The sequence below is a fragment of the Labeo rohita genome, chromosome 12, assembly GCF_022985175.1.
Source record: "Labeo rohita strain BAU-BD-2019 chromosome 12, IGBB_LRoh.1.0, whole genome shotgun sequence".
Classification (NCBI taxonomy): Eukaryota; Metazoa; Chordata; class Actinopteri; order Cypriniformes; family Cyprinidae; genus Labeo; species Labeo rohita.
Genome location: NC_066880.1, coordinates 12,459,958 through 12,482,457, shown reverse-complemented (window position 1 = coordinate 12,482,457; position 22,500 = coordinate 12,459,958). Strand labels below are relative to the sequence as shown.

Below are 22,500 nucleotides of genomic sequence, written 5' to 3'. Positions count from 1 at the left end.
TTAAAAAAGGAGCTTAATTTTATGACAGACTTTAATTTCAATGATATTCATACATTTGAAAGTATTATTATTTATAGTGTATTATATGATCCAAAAATATTTCCCTCAATTAACTGAAAACACCTGTAAAATCACCAGAACAATAAGGTAGTTTAGTGTTCTTGTGAGACATCCATGTATAGGACACTAGTTAAGTGACATTAGATGTATAGTGAAGCTACACTTGATTTATGGCATTGTTATATTAACCACTGACAAAAAGTACTGAATTTTTAGACAACATTCACTGTCATTTTACAGGGCTAACAACTAATTTATTGACAGTGTGCTGATGAGGAAATGTGATCCACATCACCAAAAACATAAAACACAATAGCAGGATATCCACTGCAAACTTGTTTGAACAATAAAGGCTGATCAGAGGGGGGGTGTTGCTATGGCCAACACCACACCTCTGAGGCTGTCAGACACCACTCTGGATCAGCAGGTGCAGCCAGTTGTATAAAGCTACAATAGACACAGCAAACACAACAATTCATTTAATGTTGACATGACATGTGTAACTCATTGTACCCTTGACCTGAAAAACACATGACTAGTTTACTCCAGATGTGTACTATCTAACATGAGTCAAGTACTATGTGATTCAATCTAAAAGATGTTTTGAATAACTCCTTCAACAGACCATAGTAGATCCTAGATATTAAAGCATTATGCAGTGAGGGTGATTCAGATTTGTAGCCTATTACAGTTCAGAAACACAACTACTGTGAAACTATGCATCACACTAACCTGCATCAGCCAAGTTTTTTTTTTTTTTAACATAACTGCAAATTTACTTTACAAAACCAAAAATTCAGAAATCAGGTAACTGTGATACCTGTCCCGTACCAAAGCACATGGCAAGAGGGAACCCAGAGGTGAATGCTCTTACCTGAGTTTGAGGTTGGCCATAAACTCTTCCAAAGACACATTGTCCAGAAGAACAAAGTCCGCCTTTCCATACTCCAAACTTTCGTGTTCTGCCATATTAACGCGTTAGTGATATAAAAATAAACAAATGTAAAGCTAACTGTTGAATATCCTACGAATACACAAGTCAGTTCGACAACAGACCGGAGGAATAATTCATCTCCATGAATTTGTTTATATTTGCCTAGCGCATTACTCGTCGGCTTCTTTTCATGTTATTAGTAAAGGAATATATAAACACGCTTTGTTTGTTAACTACAACTTCTTGTCGTCTTTTCAGTGGTTAAAATTCCTAAAGCTACACGCTCTTCGGTCGCCTGAAAACTTCAGAAAACTTTTCGAGCGTCCCGGTGTTTGAGAGCGTCGCACCTCTCATCCCTTTTTCCACGAGCTTCACCCGTCTCGTCTAAACACACTGTGGCTTCGGTCTCCTGCCCGTCTCGCGAAGCCCCTCCCATCTCGGGCGAGAGCTAAACTGTTCTCGCCTACCTCTTAACATCAAAGAATAAGTTAAAAAGGTAGACACATTTAACGTCGAGTCGACTACGGCAAACAGCATTCACATCTGTTACTTAAACCTATAAACTTTTTTGTTACTAGTAGCGTAATTGTATTACGCAATCCAAAATTTCACACTAGCCACTAGCCAGAAGAGTGCAACTGATCGCTGAAAGTCAAATCACCTTTGAAATAAATTGCGAAAATGTGCGTTTGTTACCAGCAACAGCTAAAGGAAATAACATGTCACTTTGTATAGCGACTACTGGATTGCTAATTTAAAAAAAAAATGTTTTTTCCAACATACACTTTAGTCTAACAAAGCAGTAAGCTAAATGTTAAAATGATTTGCTATAGTTAACGTTATTGTTAGTAGTAATTTGAAGGGGATAGTCACATTTGAATTGTGCATAGTTAGCATTCTTTTTAGACTGCTATTAGTCATCATCAGTGAGTTTCTGAATATCCCTGGAATGTCCGTCTGTCCTCTATGTCCATATAAGGAAGCGAACTGTCACAGGGTAGTTCTGCATAATACTTACCTAATTACAACAAATATAACATTAGAATTAATCATAACCACATTTGAATTTGTTCACATGTAAGCACAATAACCTTTTTCTGCTGAAAGACTAATAAAATGCATTTACTTGGTTTATTACATGATTTTGGGCTGCTGTGTCTGTTGTGAACTCAAGACACAAGGTGTTTAAGTTTAATGAGGACTGAAGATGGCTTCAGGTTGCTTTGTTCAGCTACCTGTGGCCAAGTGACATCCTGTCTGATTAAACACAATGGGATGACTCTGCTGCCCCCACCTGTGTCTCTAGGAGACTGGGACAACAATATTACTAAAAGTTGCATAATACATACATATACATACATACATACATACATACATATATATATATATAATATGGATTGTGTATGTATGTATGTATACACACACACACGCTCTATAATATGGGTGAAATATGGACAAACAAAGCATTTGGGTTGTTCTGACCCAGCAGTTAAGTTAAATGTTTAAATCAGCCTTCTGGGTAGTTTTACTTAATTCAACTTGCTTAAAATGACTGTCTTTCTTGCTTAAAATGAACCCTAAATAGGTTGAAAATTAACATTTATTAATATGCTCAGTAAATGAACATTTATTAATAAGTTGAAAAAAATAACAATTACATTTTTTAAAGTGCTTTTTAATAAAATGTTCACCTTTTGTGATTTTTTTGTTGATGCCATTATGGGTCTGATTTTAAATTTACAACTTTTTTTTTTTTTTTTTACAGCTTATACATCTTAAATATACAACATTTTAAACAATAGTCGCTGGGTTTGTCCATATTACACCCAGTGCTGGGTTGTTTTTAACCCCCAGCATTTTTAGAGTGTGTATCTATGTGTATATATATATATATATATATATATATATATATATACATATATATATATATGTATGTATACATAAATACAAAAATATGGCAAAACAGCAAATGTTGCATTGGAAATATATCTTTCAGCAAGAGATTTTTCACAAACTGTTTTCTTTTACAGTATTAATATCAATATATTCATATTGTATATCTGTATATAAATAATGACAAAAAGTTGTTGTTTAGTCTTAAATTCAGAGGTTTTATGGCGAAGTAATGTTAAAGAAAAAAGCACTTAGGAAAAAGGTATTTGCATTTAAAATGTATCTCTTAGCAAGACACATGTTTAAAAACAGTTAAAGCAGTGAATAAACAGAACTAGCAGAACATTTCACCATTGTATATATTATGTAAGTCAAACCAACTAGTTGGTATTATTAAACTGACCTCTAATTAAAATATGAATGTTCATAATTTTGCCTCAGATTTTTCTCACCATAAGCAATGAACCCCCAAACACGATGGTGTTGGATGAATTATTAGCCCAAGAGCTGCCACGGTTATGGGTCACGTAAACCGTAGCACCCTTGCGCAGAGTCGTCATGTATGTAGAGAGATTCCCAACCGAGTTTGGGTTCTGAACATTGCTATGGGACACAGCCACCCAGTAATCATTTACAACCAGCCATAGATCAGTTGGCCCACTCCCCCCAGTCTGCGTGGAAAAGAAGAACTGATAGACGCCAGAAACTGGAACTCTGAATATCCCGGTGCGAGTGTTGAAAGCCCTGCCTTGATTCACATACACTTTCTTGTACATAATCCTGTTCACTTTCCCGGAGATGCTGGCCGGGTAGGTGACAAAAAAATGGACGTTTGCTTTCACTACAGATCACAAAGAACAAAAATCTTGCATTATTTTCTTTAAAAAGTAGATAATTGTAACAAGAACTAAATTTTAGTGTTTGGGTTTTTAAATACTGATGAAGAGAAATGACTCACCTCTATTTTGGTTTTTCTTACACATATAGGTGATTCGGTCTCTGCTGATGCAAGATTCAGATTTTTTGCACTTTCCACAGACAAGTGTGTTAACATCTAAAAGGATGGTGTGTAACAGTCACTAGCTTATATATATATATATATATATATATATATATAAATATCTAAAACTTTACTGAAAATCCATGTGCATTATATCTTACCTGCACAATACGCCAGATGGCAAGCTACCGGTTTGACAAACTTGTAGACGTAGTAGTTTCCCCAACATGCTTTCACTTGAATGGGAGGAGATTGGAACAAACAGCAGTTGTTTCTCCAGTGTCCGCACACCTTGCGGGTGACCACCCCGTCTCGTATCCGGGGATGACCGCCGACGAGCCACAGCGGAGCGTGCGTCCCACACATTTCTTTCTTCACACACCTCTCAGGCATCTGGATGGGTTTCCCACGGTAAAAGAGACGGTACCAGCCATTCCACTGTACGTTACGGTCACAAGCAATTTTCTTGGTGGTGTAGTTTGTGGCTCTCCAGGCTTGGTCCAGTGCGGTATAGTGATTGCAAGGGTTGAGGGACTCGTCACTGTCATCCTCACCAGAACCTTCATCTCCATATCCATTCTGGGTGAGGGTATCCAGCAAATGGCTGCTGCCTATCAAAGATAAACATAATAAGCCCTTTTCTTAAAAAAAAAAAAAAATCTGGATAGTATAAATAAATAAATACTTAGTTTATTAGTTAACATTTGTTAACTACATTAGTTAACATTAACTAAAAGTGAACAATACTTCTACAGCATTTCCTCATTTACTAATGCATTATTAAAATCACAAGGTGTGTTTGTTAACATTAGTTAATGCACTGTGAAGTAACATGAACAATCAATTAACGGTTAATTTTAATGAACTAACATTAAACAAAGATTAATAAATAGTGTAATAAATGTGTTGTTCATTGTTCGGTCATGTTAGTTAATACATTAACTAATGTTAACAAATGACACATTGTAAGGTGTTACTGAATTCTCTTTCTTTTTTTCCTTTTCATTTTCTTTTTGTTACCTGTTTGTAGTGATGTCAAATTCATCTCCACATCTGTATCAATAGGCTTTTGTGAACAGTATGGTAATGCCTACAACAAAACATTTATATTACTTTCTGGAGAAAATAGTTTGTCTGACAGTAGAAAAAAATTTGAAAGATTGGGCCATATTTTGACACTGAGACTTGTATAATGGCACAATTATTCTTACATATTCATTATATACACTACAAGTCAAAAGTTTTTGAACAGTAAGATTTGTGATGTTTTTAAAGAAGTCTCTTCTGCTCACCAAGCCTTTATTTATTTGATCAAAAGTACAGCAAAAGCAGTACAATTCTGAAATATTTTATGTATTTTTAGTAATAACTGTTTTCTATTTGAATATATTTGAAATTGTAATTTATTCACGTGATTTCAAAGCTGAATTTTTAGCATCATTACTCCTGTCACATAATGAATATTTCTTTGATGAATATAAAATGAATATAGAAACATTTTGTAACATTATAAATGTGTTTATCATCACTTTTGATCGATTTAAAGCATCCTTGCTAAATAAAAGTATTTCTAGAATTTCTTTTCCAAAAAAAAAAAAAAAAAAAAAAATTATAAATACAAGCTTTTGAATTGTATAGTGTATAATGTTACAAAATCTTTTTATTTAAGATAAATGTTGATCTTCGGATCTTTCTATATTTATCAAAGTCCTTTAAATACTTAAAAAAATGTACTCAACTGTTTTAAATATTGATAATAATAATAATAATAATAATAATAATAATAATAAATGTTATTTGAACAGCATATCAGCGTATTAGAATGATTTTTGAAGGATAATGTGACATTGAAGAGTAATGATGCTAAAAAGTAGTAGAATAGTAAAAATATTCCACAGCTGTACTGTTTTTGCTGTACTTTGGATCAAATAAATGCAGGCTTGGTGAGCAGAACAGACATCTTTAAAAATATTAAAAATCTTACAGTTCAAAAACGTTTAACCGATCAGCTTTAAGTTTACCTGGCTGAAGGCTTCTTGCTTTTGTTTCATTACTGCTTGCTCATGTTTCAAGCTTTCCATCTCCTAAATAAATACAGAGAAAAAAAATACAATGCTCATAGAATTTGCAATGTCTATTAAAATCAACATATTTTTAATTCATCACTACCTTATACACAGCAGCAAGTTGCTCCTGTAAAGGCTGGTCAACCCTATTCCAAGCTCTAAATACATACTGGAAGATATAACATGAAGTTATTTGCACAGTCACTACACCTGTGGTTATAATTTAAGAATACTGTCAAATGTTGGTCTTAAGTTGTTTATAACACTATTATATCAACCAAATCAAGGCTTACTGAAATATCTCTGTGCGCATTGTCGGCTGCACAGACAACCAGGATGGCAAACACTTGAACGCATAAGGAAAGCATCTATGGGTAAAAGTAAAAAACGTCATTAGACTTTGTCTTATTTATCTATATACATTAAAAAATAAACACATTTTAAAAAATAAATATTTAAATATGAATTTTTAATTTTGGCAAACTCGTCAGATTTTTAGGTAAGTAACTGTAAGTGATTTGATTTTTTTTACAGATCACAGATAAGTGATTTGATTTTTTATGCAATGTTTTTTTTTTCAGAAATTATAAGCATTTGAAGCTTACCTTTTCACAAAGAGCAGATCTCTATGCGTTATGCAAGTTAACTATATAGAATAGAGTTATATACTGCACCAGATTATGGGTGGACACTCTTGCCATTCAAAAGGAAGTAGCCAGTTTGACTTTCACACCAATATTCTCTTACATGAGACTGGTGACACTCTTCACAAAGAAGGTGCTAACATGCACATGAAAAATGGCCACAGGCCGTTTTGAACTCATGAGGTCAGAAAAAAAAAAAAAAACTGTGCAAAAATGTATTTGCATACGTGCAGGCAAACTATTATTGGAATAGGTTGCATGAGTCAAACATTCAGAATGTAAATATAAAACAAAACAAAACAAACACAATGCATTAAAATATTTAAAAGAGATCAAGGTCAGGGGTAGTTTTCTTTGTTTGAACTTTTGGGAAAAGTCAATTAGCTTTTTACTGACTGACCAGGTTTTAGTTATGAATTACCAAGTCAACCATTACTTACACTCACAATGCAATTTAACAAGTTAAATTTGACAGTTAGAATTATGCCTTTGCAAGTATCATTCAGAAACCACATGTCAAGTCAATGGTTAGAGCAAAAAACCTATTCTTGCATCATCAGCAGAATAGTGACAAGAACTGAAAAGTACTCATTTTTGTGCAAACACGCATTATGTTTACCATATTATTTTAGCTGTCCTGCTTTGCTGTCTAATGTGATAAAACAAATGATTATTACATTCCTGAAGAATAAATGAGATGACTTTCACATTTAAAACAGCAAAAAAAACGGGTTTAAAATGATCATTTGGGAGATAAACAGCCATTGAAGAAGATTTAAAGAGTAATAATAAAGCATAAAAGATAGTAGGTAATAGTTTCATGGAAAATATGCACAGTGATTCAAAGACGCGCTTGCTTTGACTAATAGAAATGACTCCCAGTGTCTGGGGGAGGGATGCAGTAATAACTTCAAATAATAATACGTATTTGCAACACCAAATGCCGCCACTAGGTGGTGACCTCTAACCTATTTTAAAACATGGGGGACTGACTATTTTACTGGACAGGAAATTGTAAATGACAAACCTGGTAATGCACAACCATGTTCCATAACTGTGCACTTTGATATAATTTAATATTATGGTGAAATTATGTAACCAAACCATGATCCATGATGAATCATATTTTTAGTCTAGTCCTCATTATTGTCCTGCTGAGAATTTCTTTCATGTTATTGTATTTTGCAATGCATATTCAGTATATATATATATATATATATATATATGTTTATCTGAAAATGTAACAATGCAAACATGTTTTCTGTAAGGGGTAGGTTTAGGGTTAGGGTTGGGTTAGGGCATAGACAATATCATTTTGTCAGTATAAAAACTATAGGAGTCTATGGAAAGTCCCCACAATTCACAAAAACAAACATGTGTGTGTGTGTGTGTGTGTGTGTGTTTTGACATCTTGTGTGTTTTGACACTTTGGAAAAATGATATAAAATAAAACATCCCACTAAAGTACTTAACTGTAATTGTAAGAATCAAATCAAACAGGTTTAATGATTAAAATGGGAGTATTGAGTTTCACTGGTGGCTCATTAAGTGACTACACACTCAGAAAATAGGTGCAAAGCTGTCACTAAGGCAGTTCCCTAAAATAGAAAAGGTAAAAGGTACATTTTTGTACCTTATTTACCTCTAAATGCTACAAATTAAAACCTTAAAGGTATATATTAGTGATTTAAAAGACCTGAAGTGTACAAAATAATACCTTTTGAAAGGACACTGCTCTAGTTTTGTACCTTTTATTTTAAGAGTGTAGTTTTTTTAAAAGCTGAATCCATTCTTATCTCCTCTGGGTTTTATTAATGGAATAGAGTCAACAGAACATTGTGCTTTCGTTCTCATTCCTTAACTGTAAAAACCATGCCACACATCGTTTGGTAATGTATTAAAGCATTTGGCAGCAACCTCAACTCTCACTGTCAACAGAGCAATGAACAGTTGATTGTGCGCTTAGATAAGACCAATCCAGTCGGTACAATAGTCCACCCAGAAAAACAATGTTCATGTTTTGATGTCAAGCACAGGCCTTAGCCTTTTTACATAAGCAGCAGACATCAATAAACAGCCCTGGGGAATGACAGGCATGCCAGAAAGAGAACAGCCGCCTGGACAAACCGATTACAGCCTGTTGTGGACTGTGATACGTTTGCATACATTACTCAACCCCTACCCCACCTGACGACCCCTCCATCGCCACTCACCCGCAGATGAACACGTACACACCATCATTTATGGCTTGCTTTAAGGGCTGTACTTTTCCTATCAAGGTTCCTGGAATTGCATACGGTTGCTCATTGCTGTTCATGCACGTCTCTGTAGATTCTAGCACATGAGGGTTCAGTCTTTAACAGCTGCGTAACAGGGCACTCTATGAAGGGAAGCCATCTGTTTGAGTTTCTTTTTAATGATTAGATATTCATGCAGTCTTCTGCACCTGTGTGGGTATATATAGCAAAAAAGGCAATTAATACTGTGAGCACAAATATTACCAAAACACACTGGTAAAGTACATAGTTTATATTAGTATGCAAAAACTTAGTATTTACTCACCCTTGCGTTGCTCCAAAAACATTTGAAACATTACTCAAATTATCTTCTTTTTGGAGAAAGTTGCATGTTTCCAATGTTTTTTGTCTTTACAAAGTCAATGGGGTACAAAACAACATCAAGACTTTTCTTTGTATGGACAAAACATTCTGACATTCTTCAAAATATCTTCTTTTGTGTTTTACAAAAGAAAAATAGTCATGTATGTTTAGAATGATATGAGGGTGACTAAAGGCCTGTTGACAAAAATGCCCCATGAATTCAAGGCAAAGGGGTTAAAAAAGGCCCTTGCGCTATTAAACAATGTATCACGGCTTCCACGATTAAAATGAAATTTGAAAATGAATAAAAAGCGTCAATTCACGAAATTACATTTAGAACCGCTCACACTGCATCTGATTGCTTTTACGTGCTGATTTGTGCAGAGTTTAGCCTTATAACCAATCAAAAGTGTTTCTGTTGATTTTTGGAACACATTGACCCATCAGAGGTGCTTAGATTAGTCAGTAATTCAGTATTGATTATAAAGGAGTTTTTGCATAACGTGCGATAGACTAGACTAACGTCATAGACCGACGGCGTTTTTATACAATCTATATACAATCTTTTAAACAATCTATTGTTGTTGACAACAGTTTAAAATACTGATTAAAGAAATTGGGTAAATTCAAGTATTTGACATTAAAGACAACATAGTATGGTGAATATTAGCATCCACACAGATGATCAGTTCTGTTTATTATATTATAGTTTTAGTATATTATATAGAGCTCTTTAAAGTCTGGTGGATGCTGATTTTTTTGTTGTATTGATTTAACTGATTTAAGTTTTATCTAGGCCTGAAACACTTCAGAGACCAGGGCGTAAACAAGCTATCCATCTATCCTTACATGGAGTACCACGTAGCATGTGATTTATGGTACATGATGTATTGTAAGAGGAGCACTTATTTATCAAGCACTTCTTGAGAAGGCTAATCTGTCAAGAACACAGTAGTCTCTACAGACGCAAAATGATCCTGATGGTATTTTTACTTTCAGCAGGACGTCATTTTGTTCTATCACTGGAACTACATTTACTGCAGGACAGATTTGCTAAGCATGTTGTTTTGTCCAGGCTTGTTGTCCCATTCATGCCTCTCATTATTGCCCAATGATCTCACTTTCCATGTAACCTTCTGGCCTTAAGAGGTATGTTGTTTACTATGAAATGTAACCTTTGTCCTACTGGGCAATGGATCAATGTGTTGTATCTCGATCCACACCTGTCAGTTATCTTTGTCCTCTTCACAACCCAGCTTATCTGTACAAAAAAAATAATAATATATATATATATATATATATATACACACACAAATTAATAAAAATACAAGTTCATAATCCATAACATATATACACACACAAATTAATAAAAATACAAGTTCATAATCCATAACAACTAGTGCTGTCAAAATTAGCGTTAATGCAGACAGTTAATTTTTCCAGTTAATTTTATCGCATTTAACGCAGAGACGGAGCTAGGGTTGGCTACCCCACTCAAAACTGCTGCTTCTGTCTACTTTTTCTTGACAAGAATTGTGTTTATTTAGACCTAGAATGTCCTTACAAAAACACCAAACAAGAGACTTTTCAGATGTGCACTCCACTTCACCTCGGAGACAGGCGCTAGTCAAACAAGCCTATATCATTTCATATTAAAGCGCTAATGAAATTATAAGCATAAGTGTCAGATCTGCATCATGTTCAGCAGAGGCAGCTCTTAAAGTAATAGCAGGCAATAGGGGTGAGAATCTTTCAGTACCTCATGATTCAATTCATATTGATTCTTGCCCTGCCGAAACAAACAGCATATGTTGGTTAGGTAGGTTTTGATGCTGGGATGCTGGTTTTAGCTGGTCCTTATCTGGTTTATGCTGGTCCTTTGCTGGTTTATGCTGGGTCTTTGCTGGTCCTTAGCTGGTTTAAGCTGGTCCTGGACCAGCACATGACCAGCTAAGGACCAACATAAACCAACAGCATAAACCAGCTAAAACCAGCATCCCAGCATCAAAACCTACCTAATCGGCATATGCTTTTTTTTTTTTTTTTTTTTTGTTTGTTTTGTTTTTTTGTTTTGTTTTGTTATGCAAACTGGACATCAAACACACCAGTATTTTAATACAAAAACACAACAGACTATAGTACGGGTAGTCCTGACTCAAGAAATTAGTGTTTCCTATTAACTATCAACTTCCTAATAAATAAAAAATATTTTACAGTTCCCATTAGGGATGTGCCCGAATCCAAATGCCTGTTCAGAAAGGAAATTACACAGAACCCCTAAAGGGAATAAATAGGAGATGGGAGAGAAAAATGTATTTGTACTATTTTCTCTTGCAATTACATCCTTGGGTAATTATACTGTATATACATTACGGGCATCAGGGAGCTGATATTAATATGCAGAGCACTGAAATGGCTTTTGAATGCATGTTCGCTTTTTACTTTGGAGATTTGCAATCACACACATGTACTCTGTTTATGCTATGAAGCAGCAGTACTTACCACACATTTTACAAGATTAGATGTCACTGGTGCTCAGGATCTGCAAATCGGTCGCCATCGTCCTATCGGTCATCTTTCCTTATTCTGTATGTTGTAAGTGAAATTTCATGTACTGTAATGTAACAGGCTACCGCTAGCAAGCAGCCAACCATGTGCCTTTAGTGGCTCCATAGAAGGCGTTTTTCTTTTTCCATGCCTTTCCAAATACAGATTCACTATTCAGCCCCATCCCTACTCCCCATAATAACAAAAGATCAATAATTAATATAATATTTTTCCAAACACTTGCCCAGGCTAAAAATGGGGCAGGATGTATTTGTTTTTCCTCATCCATTGCTGTTGCTGTTTTGTTCCACCAACATCATGCTATTATCATTATTATATTAACTAGAAAATCGTTTTTTGAAATTTGAGAATTATACGAATTGCTACAAGACTGAATCTAGATTTATATGTGAATCAATTTTCCCCCCACCCCTAGCAGCCAAATAACCTAAGCTGTTGTGATGCCTATTAACCAAAGAACAAAAGAAAATTAGAAATTAATCACTTTTGTAGCTTTAAGGATTCGTCTATATTTAATTTAAAATTTAGATTCATTTCAGAAAAAATGAATGAACTGTTTTCACTTGTAAACAGTGCTTGATCTGTGCATATTTCTCTCCTCATTTAGACACTGGAGAAAGCAATATTATGGATAGAGGACTTATATTTTAACTGAAAGCAACAGTCTGACATATTAATGACGATACATACATGTAGTTTTTCGCTTTTACAGGATGTTAACTGATGAACTGAAGTTATTGGATTATTGCGATATTTTCTGAACTCTCGTTCCGACGGCACCCATTCACATCCACTGTTGAGCAAGTGATGTAATGTGATTTCTCCAAATACGTCCCAAAGAAGAAACAAACTCATCTACATCTTGAATGGCCTGAGAGTATTTTAATTCTTAGCTGAACTATTCCTTTACCTCATAAATGACTCCACTTCAGTGTAAAATGTACACAAAAATTTTGTTTATTTCCATTTTAACACATCATTTGCTTAAGATGAGAAACTTATTACAAAAATAAAGTTTAGATTTTCAAGGGTAACACAACAAAAACAAAAATATAAATACACAAAATATGGTCCTTACATGTAAGGTTATACGGTGCAAGTTCAAAGCAGATGGTTGGTTTAATACAGTAGGCATGCTCTCGAAAGAGAAGGGTTAAAATTAGAAGCTCTGATTGCATGCTATATAATATCACAGAGAACTAGTGGCCAAAGACCCACAAAACTAAAAAAGGCAACAGGTTTTTTTTCAGCAAAGGTCATCAAGTTGACAAACTAACTTCAGTCAATGAGGTATCTAAAATGCTTCAGCATGTTTAAGAATAAACACTGTGTCTGTGTCTGAAATGCTCGGTGCATAAATTGTAAGTTCTTCAAGTTTAAATCAATGAGATTATTGGTACATTCTGGTTTTAACTGGTTCTAAACACAATTACTTATATGATCCCCTTTTTAAACTCTTGCGTAAAGAAAATCCGAGGGAACACACTGACATAATTGGCCACACACTAATACAGTTACCATTATGGCCTCCAATCTCTTTCTCCTCTAGCCATTTTGAATAGAAATACTCCTAAACTAGCAATCAAAGACATTTAATTACAAGTGTTCCTTGATTTCAGCATTGCAACAAGCTCGCCTTGTAGACTTTAACATATATGATCCATTATGGGTTGCATATTGGTTTTTATCACCACATCTTGGCCCTTGATCACTGAATTCATGTGTTCTTACGTTTCTTGGCACAAGCCCACGTGCTGGTTCCACTAGTCTAGATGGCCCTTTTCTCCAATGCAGTGAGCATGACCTCCGTGAACTGTCCGTCTGGCTCACTTCACACTTAACAGTCTTCCAATAATGGAAGAGCGCTTCAGTGCAGATTAACTTGGCACTTTGTCCCACTTCATACGAGTTGGTATTGTTCAAGGTAACACTGTGACAAAGCCTAGTTTCTCAAACCAAAAAAACTAATGACAGACTCATGGTGTAGAGGAAAACGCATGCGACATCTACGGTATTGCTGAGAAACTACGCGGCTTCACAGTGAGTGGTGAGTTGGGGCTCGGCCATGTGGACGCTATGGCCATCCCCGTTTGCACTCGTCGGTCATAGAACTGTATCCTGTATCCTTCCTGGAGGCTGCATGCTCGCTTTCACTTGGCCAGTCTAAACACGGCAAGGTCCAGAGGCTCTCGACTGGGGACGCACCAGTCATCTGCCCCCTGTGTGACTTCATAGTTTCGTCGAGCGGTCTTATTAAACACTGGGAGTCTCTCGACTGAGTCAGTGGATAAAGCCTGAGGGGGGAAAACACATGATGTAATCTGTTACAACAATGCAAGTGTCTCTCATTTACAAGCGTTTTTAAAAGTAAAAATGTGTGCCGAAGACTTTTAAGGAATAAACCTTAGTCAGGGTAGCACCATATTTAAAGGAGAAGTCCACTTCCAAAACAAAGATTCACATATAATGTACTCACCCCCTTGTCATGCAAGATGTTGATGTCTTTCTTTCTTCAGTCTTAAAGAAATCATGTTTTTTGAGGAAAACATTTCAGCATTTTTCTCCATATAATGGACGGATATGTTGCCCTGATTTTGAACTTCCAAAATTCAGTTTAAATGCGGCTTCAAACGATCCCAAATGCGGTTGTAAACGATCCCAGCCGAGGAAGAAGGGTCTTATCTAGCGAAACGATCGGTTATTTTCATTTAAAAAAAAAACTATTTAAATACTTTTTAATCTTAAACGCTTGTCGTATTTTCTCCCTCAACTTCAAAAATCATTTCAAAATCATCCTACATCGCTGCAGAAGTACCAACCCAGTCTTTGTAAAGTGAAGATGCAAAGAAGATCAAACACTTTTGATTCAAACACCTTAACAAAAAAGCTAAAACAGGCGATTTTGAAGTTCAGGGAGAACATGAGATGGGAGTTTTTCGACATACCCTAACTGTCATGAACCGGAAAAAAACAGTTCAGGCAGAGAAAGACAAGACAAGCATTTGACATTAAAAAGTATATCAATATGAAAATAACCAATCGTTATGCTAGATAAGACCCTTTTTCTCGACTGGGATTGTTTACAACCGCATTTGGGATCGTTTGAAGCTGCATTTAAACTGCATTTTGTAAGTTCAAAATCAAGGCACCATATCAGTCCATTATATGGAGAAAAATCCTGAAATGTTTTCCTCAAAAAACAATTTCTTTATGAGACATGAACATCTTGGCTGACAAGAGGGTGAGTTCATTTTATGTGAATCTTTGTTTTGGAAGTGGACTTCTCCTTTAATTTTTGACGGAAATGGAAATTAGGCTGTAAAGGGTAAGTAGCGTTCAGTGGATTGTACTGTTCCACAGCGTGGAAAACACGGATGGAATTGCAGAATCCAGTCATAAAAATGGAATTTACTGTATAACACGGAATGTCACGGAATGAAAAAAAAAAAACCAGAATCCAAACAAATTTAAAATTAAACAAACGTAAAAAAAAGAATATAGGAAAAAATAAAATGGACTTATTAGGGCCCTAGTTGTTTAACCACATTCGATGGTTCAACTGATGCAACGTCTTTCTAAAAACAACTTTCAGTAGACAAGAACTCCACAAAGCAGTGTTGAAATATGTGAGTTGTGACAATTACATGATTGTAGACCTTCATACAGAACATGCCATTGTAAAGTTTATCCCTCTCTGCCTCATTTTCATCTGTGTAAAATTCAATATGACATATAACCTGACTAAGGTTCATACTACGAAATATGTCAAGTGTCGTTCCAAACCTGCCAATGAGATAAAACATGTTCATTTGTGTCCCACAAAAGAAATAAAGTCAAGCAGGTTTGGAATGACATAAATAATCGAATGGAATAAATGACTGAACTGTAACTTTCTGGGGGAAAAAATTACAAAATTTTAATTGAGTGAACTATCCCTTAAAATAGGTTTTAAATGTACCTTCAGGTGAATGACTGCATCAGTGCCATGGCCCTCCATAGAGTACAGCTGAAGATCACCCTGGAAGTACTTGGCATAGAGTCGAGAAATGGGCAACCCATAACCAAACCCAGCCTGTGGACAAAAGGTGGCTAATATTACATTGAGATACTATTGTAGTTTTTATTAACATTTCGTATTTATGTTTTTAGTTGTTTTAGTTTAAATTGTAGTAATTTTGTTGTGTTTTTGTCATTTTTATTAGCTTTTGCTTTTTAGTTTTAGTTAACCCTGTAAAGTGGACGCTTTAAATTATGTCCCTTGCAATCCTATTTGTGTTTAATGTGTAATGCGGTGAAATCTTACCAGGGGAGCCCTTTGTTTATCATCCATCTGGGGTTTTGGTGCTGTGGAGTACATGTAACTAAAGAGATTCTCCATCTTCCTGAAAGGAACTCCACCACCTCGGTCACTCATCTACAAAGACAAAGATGACGTTTTTAGAATAAACTTGGGGGGGGGATAAAAAAAAAATGTGAATGAGTGACAAAGGGGAAGGAAGGTGAGATGCCAGACAGACACAGAGACATTGGCCGTTACTCTGACTCTGAACCCTGATGACTGGTTAACATGTACAGGACTTAAAAATCACCATAGTCAAGGTAACCAAACAAGATCAGTCTGCTCTCATGTACTATATTATGCAACAGCAGGTGTTTCACTGATGGGAAAATGACTGCTGACTCTAGTTGCATAAGACTAGAATCACAACTTTTTAGAAAAGTTTGAATTTAACAACCATAAGGTTAAAAAAAAAAACGATAATTAAATTAAAATTGAATTACAATGTTCAGGAATATACCTCACCAGAACTTAAAAAAAAGGAATATTTTCTTATAATTTCAAAATTTAATAAACCAACAAACTCAAAATTAAAAATGCAAAAGAATGAGAATTTACTGGAAAATGTGCATAATTGCCATGAAAATATTTAACATTTTGTTTCAAATAATTTGATATGGACAAAAGGTGGCTAATATTACATTGAGATACTATTGTAGTTTTTATTCATATTTCGTATTAATTATTATTAATAATTATTGAACACACTGCAATAATGCTTCTGTGAAATAATTATTCCAGTCTTTCAAATTAAAATCACCTTGATAGTAAGGTCCTCTCCACCTATAGCCACCATAACTTGAATGGGTGGAAGATTACTGCCTTCTTTATTATTCTCAATGGTCGCCCTCATTGCATTCTGGGGAAAGAAGCACATTGTCATGACAACATTCTGCCGGCCTTAAATAAACAGCACTGATTCAGGACAGAATATGAGATGGGCTACAGCTCACCTTGAACAGTTCAAACAGCATATGGTACAGATGGGAAGGCACGTACACTATGTTAATAGGCTGGTTCCTGTTATTAGCTGTAAATAGAAGAACACAGTCACATTGTCAATATTGTCTATAGCTGCTAAAACATATTACTGATAAGCTCTGAACAATTCTGCATGAAACAAATACAACCAATAGATGGAATATATTTAGTATCTGAGCCTATATATTGTGATTTTCCATGCTACCTAATATAATGATATTCTTCTTACTGTTGAGTTCCTGAAGCACCAGGTCAGGTGAGCTGAGGTAGTACTGGTCACACAGCATCTTGGCACTTTCATATGCATCTGCATAAAAAAAAGTGATTATATAATATTTTTAGAATAATAAAGGAGTGCATATGTATACATCTACAGTGCCTTGCGAAAGTATTCATACTCCCTTCATTAACATCAGCAGTCTGACGTTAAACTGCTTTATAAATAACTTTTTTCCACATTAGTCTATACTCGTTACACTATAATGGCAAAGCGTAAAACAGGATTGTAACAACTTTGCAAATTTATTAGAAATAAAAAAACGGAAATTATTATATTGCATAAGTATTCATACTGGGACAGTTGAAATTTAGCTCAGGAGCACTAATATCGCTTGTAGATGTTACTACACTTCGAGTGGAGTTAACCTGTGGCAAATTCATTTGAATGAGTATGATTTGGAAAGGCACACACCTCTCAATAAAAGGTCTAACAGCTGAAAACACTTATCAGAGCAAAAGCCAAGCCCTGAGGTCAAAAGAACTGCCTGTAGAGCTCAGAGACATGACTGTGTCAAGGCACAGATCTGGGGAAGAGTTCAGAAAAAAAATCTGCTGCATTGAGGATTCACAGAAGCATGTAGCCTTCATTTTCTATAATGGAAGAAGTTTGAAACAATCAGGGCTCTTCCTAGAGCTGGCCTCCTGGCCAAACTGAGCTGTTTATGGAGAATGGCCTTGGTTAGACTGGTGACCAAGAAACTAATGGTCACTCCAGTTGAGCTCCATGATCATATATGCAGATGGGAGAAATGTACAGAAGGACAAGCATCACTGCAACACTCCACCAATCCGGTCTTTATCCTCAGTAAAGACACAACAGAACTCTCAAATCATGAAAAACAAGATTCTCTGGTCTGATGAACTGCAATTCCAAGCATGATGTATGGAGGAAACCAGGTACAGCTCATCACCTGCACAGTACCATCCAAAAAGTAAAGAGTGGTGGTAGCAGCCTCATGCTGTGGGGCTGTTTTTCAGGGGCAGGGACTGAGGGACTCGTCAGAGTAGAAGGAAAGCTCAACACAGCAAAATATAGAGATAGCCTTAATGAAAACCTAGTTCAGAAGCATTTAGAACATCAGTCTGGGCAGAAGGTTCACTTTCCAACAGGACAATGACCCTAAGCTCACAGCAATAGTGGATTATAGACAACTCTGTGAATGTCCTTGACTGGCCCAGCCAGAGCCTGGGCTTGAGTCCAATCAAACATTTATAGAAAAACCTGAAAATGTCTGTCAGCACCCATTCAATCTGACAGAGCTTGAGAGATGAAGAGGTGAGGAGAAGAATCATAGATAACTGCCAAATGGAGAAGTGCAAAACTTTTTTGCATCATACCCAAAAAAGACTTTAAGCTTTAAGGTGTTTCAACTAAGAACTAAGTTAAGGGTATGAATACTTATGCAATGTACTTCTTTCAGTGTTTTGTTTTTTAATAAATTTGCAAAGTTTTCACAAATCTGTTTTGTGCTTTGTCATTATGGAATATGGAGTGTAGATTCATATGTGGAAAAAAGTAATTTAAAACAGTTTAGCATAAGGCTGCAATATAAAATGTGAAAAAATGCACTGTATATGTATTGACTAAACAAATGGGTCACTGATCTTGAGTAGCACATTTGACACAAACACCCACTCTATGTATTTGTGCTTTCATCAGATTGAAAGTAGATATATTTTGCATACTTTACCTTTAACAACTTCTGCCACCTGGCAATGAGGGTCTATACTGCCAATGGTGTTGGGGTGAACTGGATTTGTAGCACCATCAAATACAAGAGCTGAAAAATCCGATAAAAAGACATAAATACAAGCAACTTAAGAAACAAGAATTATTATTTGGTCTGAATATTGCGCTTACTGTGCTGGTTGATGAGCATTCTGATTGATATTCGGCTCAAGTAGAAACGGTCCAGGAAATACTGAATATTCTGACTGGTGACTGGATCTTGACCAAATACTTCTTTATATTCAATCACACCTTGGGCCATAGTAGGTACAACATCATTGTGCCTGTTTCGGATGTTGACTAGAGCATTCACAAACCTGTGTGCATATTCAAGAGCGTTAAAATGTGCAATGAACAATGAAGAAGAAATCTGGGACATATCTGACCCCAAAATCAAGGAGAGAAATTAAGAAGTATTTTTAAGTAAGAAAGAAGTAGTTTGACAACAAAGCCTATTTGTATATGTAACTGTATGACAACTCAATTCAATTTAAATTAAAAAATGTAAAAAAAAAAAAAAAAATTATCATTTCTTTTGATGTTGAGGTCAAACATAAGATTTTTTCTTTTTTTATGAAATTCACACATTTATTTCTACTTACTCTTCTAATACACTTTGTTCATCTGGACTTTTCTCCAAGAATTCCAAGATGTCCATTAAACTCTGTATATACCTTAGCAGACAACAAAAGAAGTAGGATTTAATTTCTTTGAAAAAAAAAAATAGAATATTATTAAAACAAAATTCAATGCTATGTGAGCACTGTATTATCTATAGATATCTGAGATTTTGGATAAGATGACAGATAAATGCGTTACACTAGTAAACAGATGCATTTACAAGAACACTGACCTAACATCTGTGGAAAAACAACCGTTAAACAGTTGCATATCATGCATATTAATGGGAGGTTGTTTTGTTGTGGCTATGCCTGAGTTTCCAAGTTTCCACTCTTCCTAAAAGGCAACAACGATGGGAAGTGACGCGTACAAACACGAGTTAGTGAAAGTATGCCAAAGTTCACAACAGAATCCCTCCTTAAAGACGAAGTGTAAGCTCCCACCCTGAAGCTGAATATAGGGCAAAGTTCACAAGCTCAGCAAGTTCAGCGTTTGGCCAAGTCTCAAGTAGACCGCGGTGTTTACGTGTCATTCTAAATATAAAAACCACGTCTCTGGCCACCTAATCGCATTTTAAACACTGAAGTTGCTAAAACAAATCTGGGTTAGGTAGATACAATTATAAATGCAGTAAAATGTGGTAGAACTCACCAGCTTTGAACCATTTGTACAGAAGGTGTGGCAAGTAATCTTTTGGGGAGCAGGTTTATTTCTTTCATGATGTTTGATAGACGTACAGGCAGCTCTTGTCTCAGGAAAACAAAAGACGTTTTCTCACATGCATTGGTAGAACCTGGAGGAAAGCAACATTGCATCTTGGTAAACACACGCGACATGTTATAAATATTAATTAGTATAATGGTATGAGTTTGGAACTAAAATGTATGCACGTTGCTCATAAATAATGCAATTAAACACAGTCGAATACAGGTGCATAAACATGGCAGTGATTGCAAACAAAGCCAACAGCGGTTAAAATGATGCAACACTTCGCGCCTATGAACAGTAGGATGGAAATTCCGAGTCATTTCCCGCGAATCGGTTCTTTCGAACAGTTTGTTTCAAAGAACCGGTTCAAAAAAACGATTGAATCACTGCGTCGTCACTTCGTCTTTGGCGTGCTGTAAAAAGTTTAAAGACATTATGTTGGAAAATGTCAGCTTTGACGATTAAATTGTATTAATAAGGATGTTTAATGTCATATATTGTGTCCTAGTTCAGTTTGTTGCAGCCATGATTAAACTCCTAAAATTAATTAAAAGAACACTAAAATTTATTTACATCTCCTGCATGAATTTTATTTGTAATTCTATTTATTAAAAACCACAAAATAACATAATCAGGACGAAAACTAGTTCCAATACGTTTTATTTTTAGGCTTTCTGCTGTTTAGATAAGTAATTTGGCAGTTCTTGGTTTATTCCTAATTCTTTTATATGCTCAGTTCAGGTTTAAATTATAGAATTGTTAATTCAGTCCGATGTATAGTTCAATCAGATTCGTAAATAAATTCAGACTGATTCTGTGAGCCGGTTCAGCGAATTCACTGAAAAGATCCGAATCTAAGAACAATTTGTTCCCGAATCGGACATAGCTACACACAGCTGGTAAAGCAATACCAAATAATTTATTGATAAAGAACACATGCAGTGGTGCTACATAACCATGGACGTAATCAGAAACGCACTATAGTGCACAATAATAATATTTAGTTGCATTAATGCAACTGTCTGTTCTGCGACCACACACGACCACTTTCATGGGCAATAAACAGCGTTTATATGAAGCTATTAGTTATGCATAGGATTGCATAAACGAACAATATAACACAGTAGAAAAAGCACTCACCAAAATCCAGAAACTGTTTCATAGAAAGCGGAGAAGGTGAAAATTTGGAGAAGTGTTCAATGTGATGAGGAGCACTGGCCAAAGCAGCATTCTTCATAATAAACCTGACGAACTTCATTTTGCCGAAATATACCAGATATATCAGCTGCAAAGATCCAGATTTTTCAATAGCCACGGTGTTTATCATGCATGTGCTGAGACGGCTATATGTTGGTCTATGAGGCAGCTGTTCTTCCAAGAACACTCAACAGCCAATCAGAGCCCGAGGTTCCTATTACTAGTACAGATCCGTCCAATAGCATGTGGAGGCGGGGCCATATGCTGCTCTTGGCCCTATAAATATAAGCATTCAGTCAGGACGTAAACACGCGTCTTTTGACCACTGTGTGGTTTGCGACATATGTTCTTCCCATCCTAAACTATGATGCTTATTATGAAAATTATTAAAGCTAAATGAATATTAAAATGTCACGTATTGTGTTAATAATAATGTAGGCTACCTATTCTATACAAAATCACTAATAAAACTAAAAAACTTCAGTTTCATCTTTGAGGTAAACAAGTGCAAAAGTTACAACCTGCTGTAATAAATTAATAACACTTTTGCCAAGTCATTTGAATTGAATTAGTCGATTTAAACTCAAGATAAATCTATGAAATATTACCCCACTGATCTGTTCAGGAAACATGGGGACAAATCCATAATGTGCATAATTTCCCCGGCCAGAGTCTTCTGTTTTTTAATGGTCAATTAGTGGTTCAGGACATTATGTTCTATGAAAGACTAACATGCCAAATCCATTCTTGCATAACAAGGACTCGATAAGCGACAACTCAGTCATGAATATTTCTCTCTCCTTCCAGCCAGCAGTCAGCTGAGTAAATTAGAGATGTCCTCATTTGTATGGGTTATATGTGCTTAGAGGTATGACAAATAT

The 22,500-nt window shown here is 35.5% G+C and overlaps 3 protein-coding genes across 4 annotated transcripts in view; all 3 read right to left on the bottom strand.

The window, feature by feature from the left end:
- myo1d (myosin 1D) overlaps positions 1-1,376 on the bottom strand; it is a 79,092-nt gene extending 77,716 nt beyond the window's left edge. The window contains exon 1 of the mRNA XM_051124892.1: positions 935-1,376. Coding sequence (XP_050980849.1) covers positions 935-1,029 — 95 coding nt within the window. The 5' untranslated portion in view covers positions 1,030-1,376. The remainder of the gene's footprint in view (positions 1-934) is intronic.
- Positions 1,377-1,644: 268 nt separating this feature from the next.
- Positions 1,645-6,697, bottom strand: LOC127174451 (uncharacterized). The gene is made up of 8 exons (XM_051124894.1): positions 6,559-6,697; positions 6,247-6,321; positions 6,057-6,122; positions 5,909-5,971; positions 4,908-4,977; positions 4,049-4,498; positions 3,846-3,941; positions 1,645-3,728 (listed from the first exon to the last, which is right to left on the bottom strand). Exons 2-8 carry the CDS (start codon positions 6,319-6,321, stop codon positions 3,325-3,327), a joined length of 1,224 nt encoding a protein of 407 aa, XP_050980851.1. The 5' UTR covers positions 6,559-6,697; the 3' UTR covers positions 1,645-3,324.
- Positions 6,698-12,699: 6,002 nt separating this feature from the next.
- On the bottom strand, positions 12,700-21,787 carry pdk2a (pyruvate dehydrogenase kinase 2a). Of its 2 annotated transcripts, none has more exons than XM_051124394.1 (11): positions 21,563-21,787; positions 20,366-20,507; positions 19,696-19,767; positions 19,226-19,410; positions 19,056-19,145; positions 17,291-17,392; positions 17,058-17,134; positions 16,865-16,963; positions 16,069-16,179; positions 15,724-15,837; positions 12,700-14,059 (listed from the first exon to the last, which is right to left on the bottom strand). In XM_051124394.1, the coding sequence occupies exons 1-11, from the start codon at positions 21,747-21,749 to the stop codon at positions 13,916-13,918; spliced, it is 1,323 nt and encodes a 440-aa protein (XP_050980351.1). In that variant the 5' UTR covers positions 21,750-21,787; the 3' UTR covers positions 12,700-13,915. The 2 variants fall into 2 exon arrangements, with proteins under 2 accessions (XP_050980351.1, XP_050980352.1); XM_051124395.1 differs by having other exon boundaries at positions 17,315-17,392; positions 21,563-21,786.
- Between the last annotated feature and the right edge of the window lie 713 nt (positions 21,788-22,500).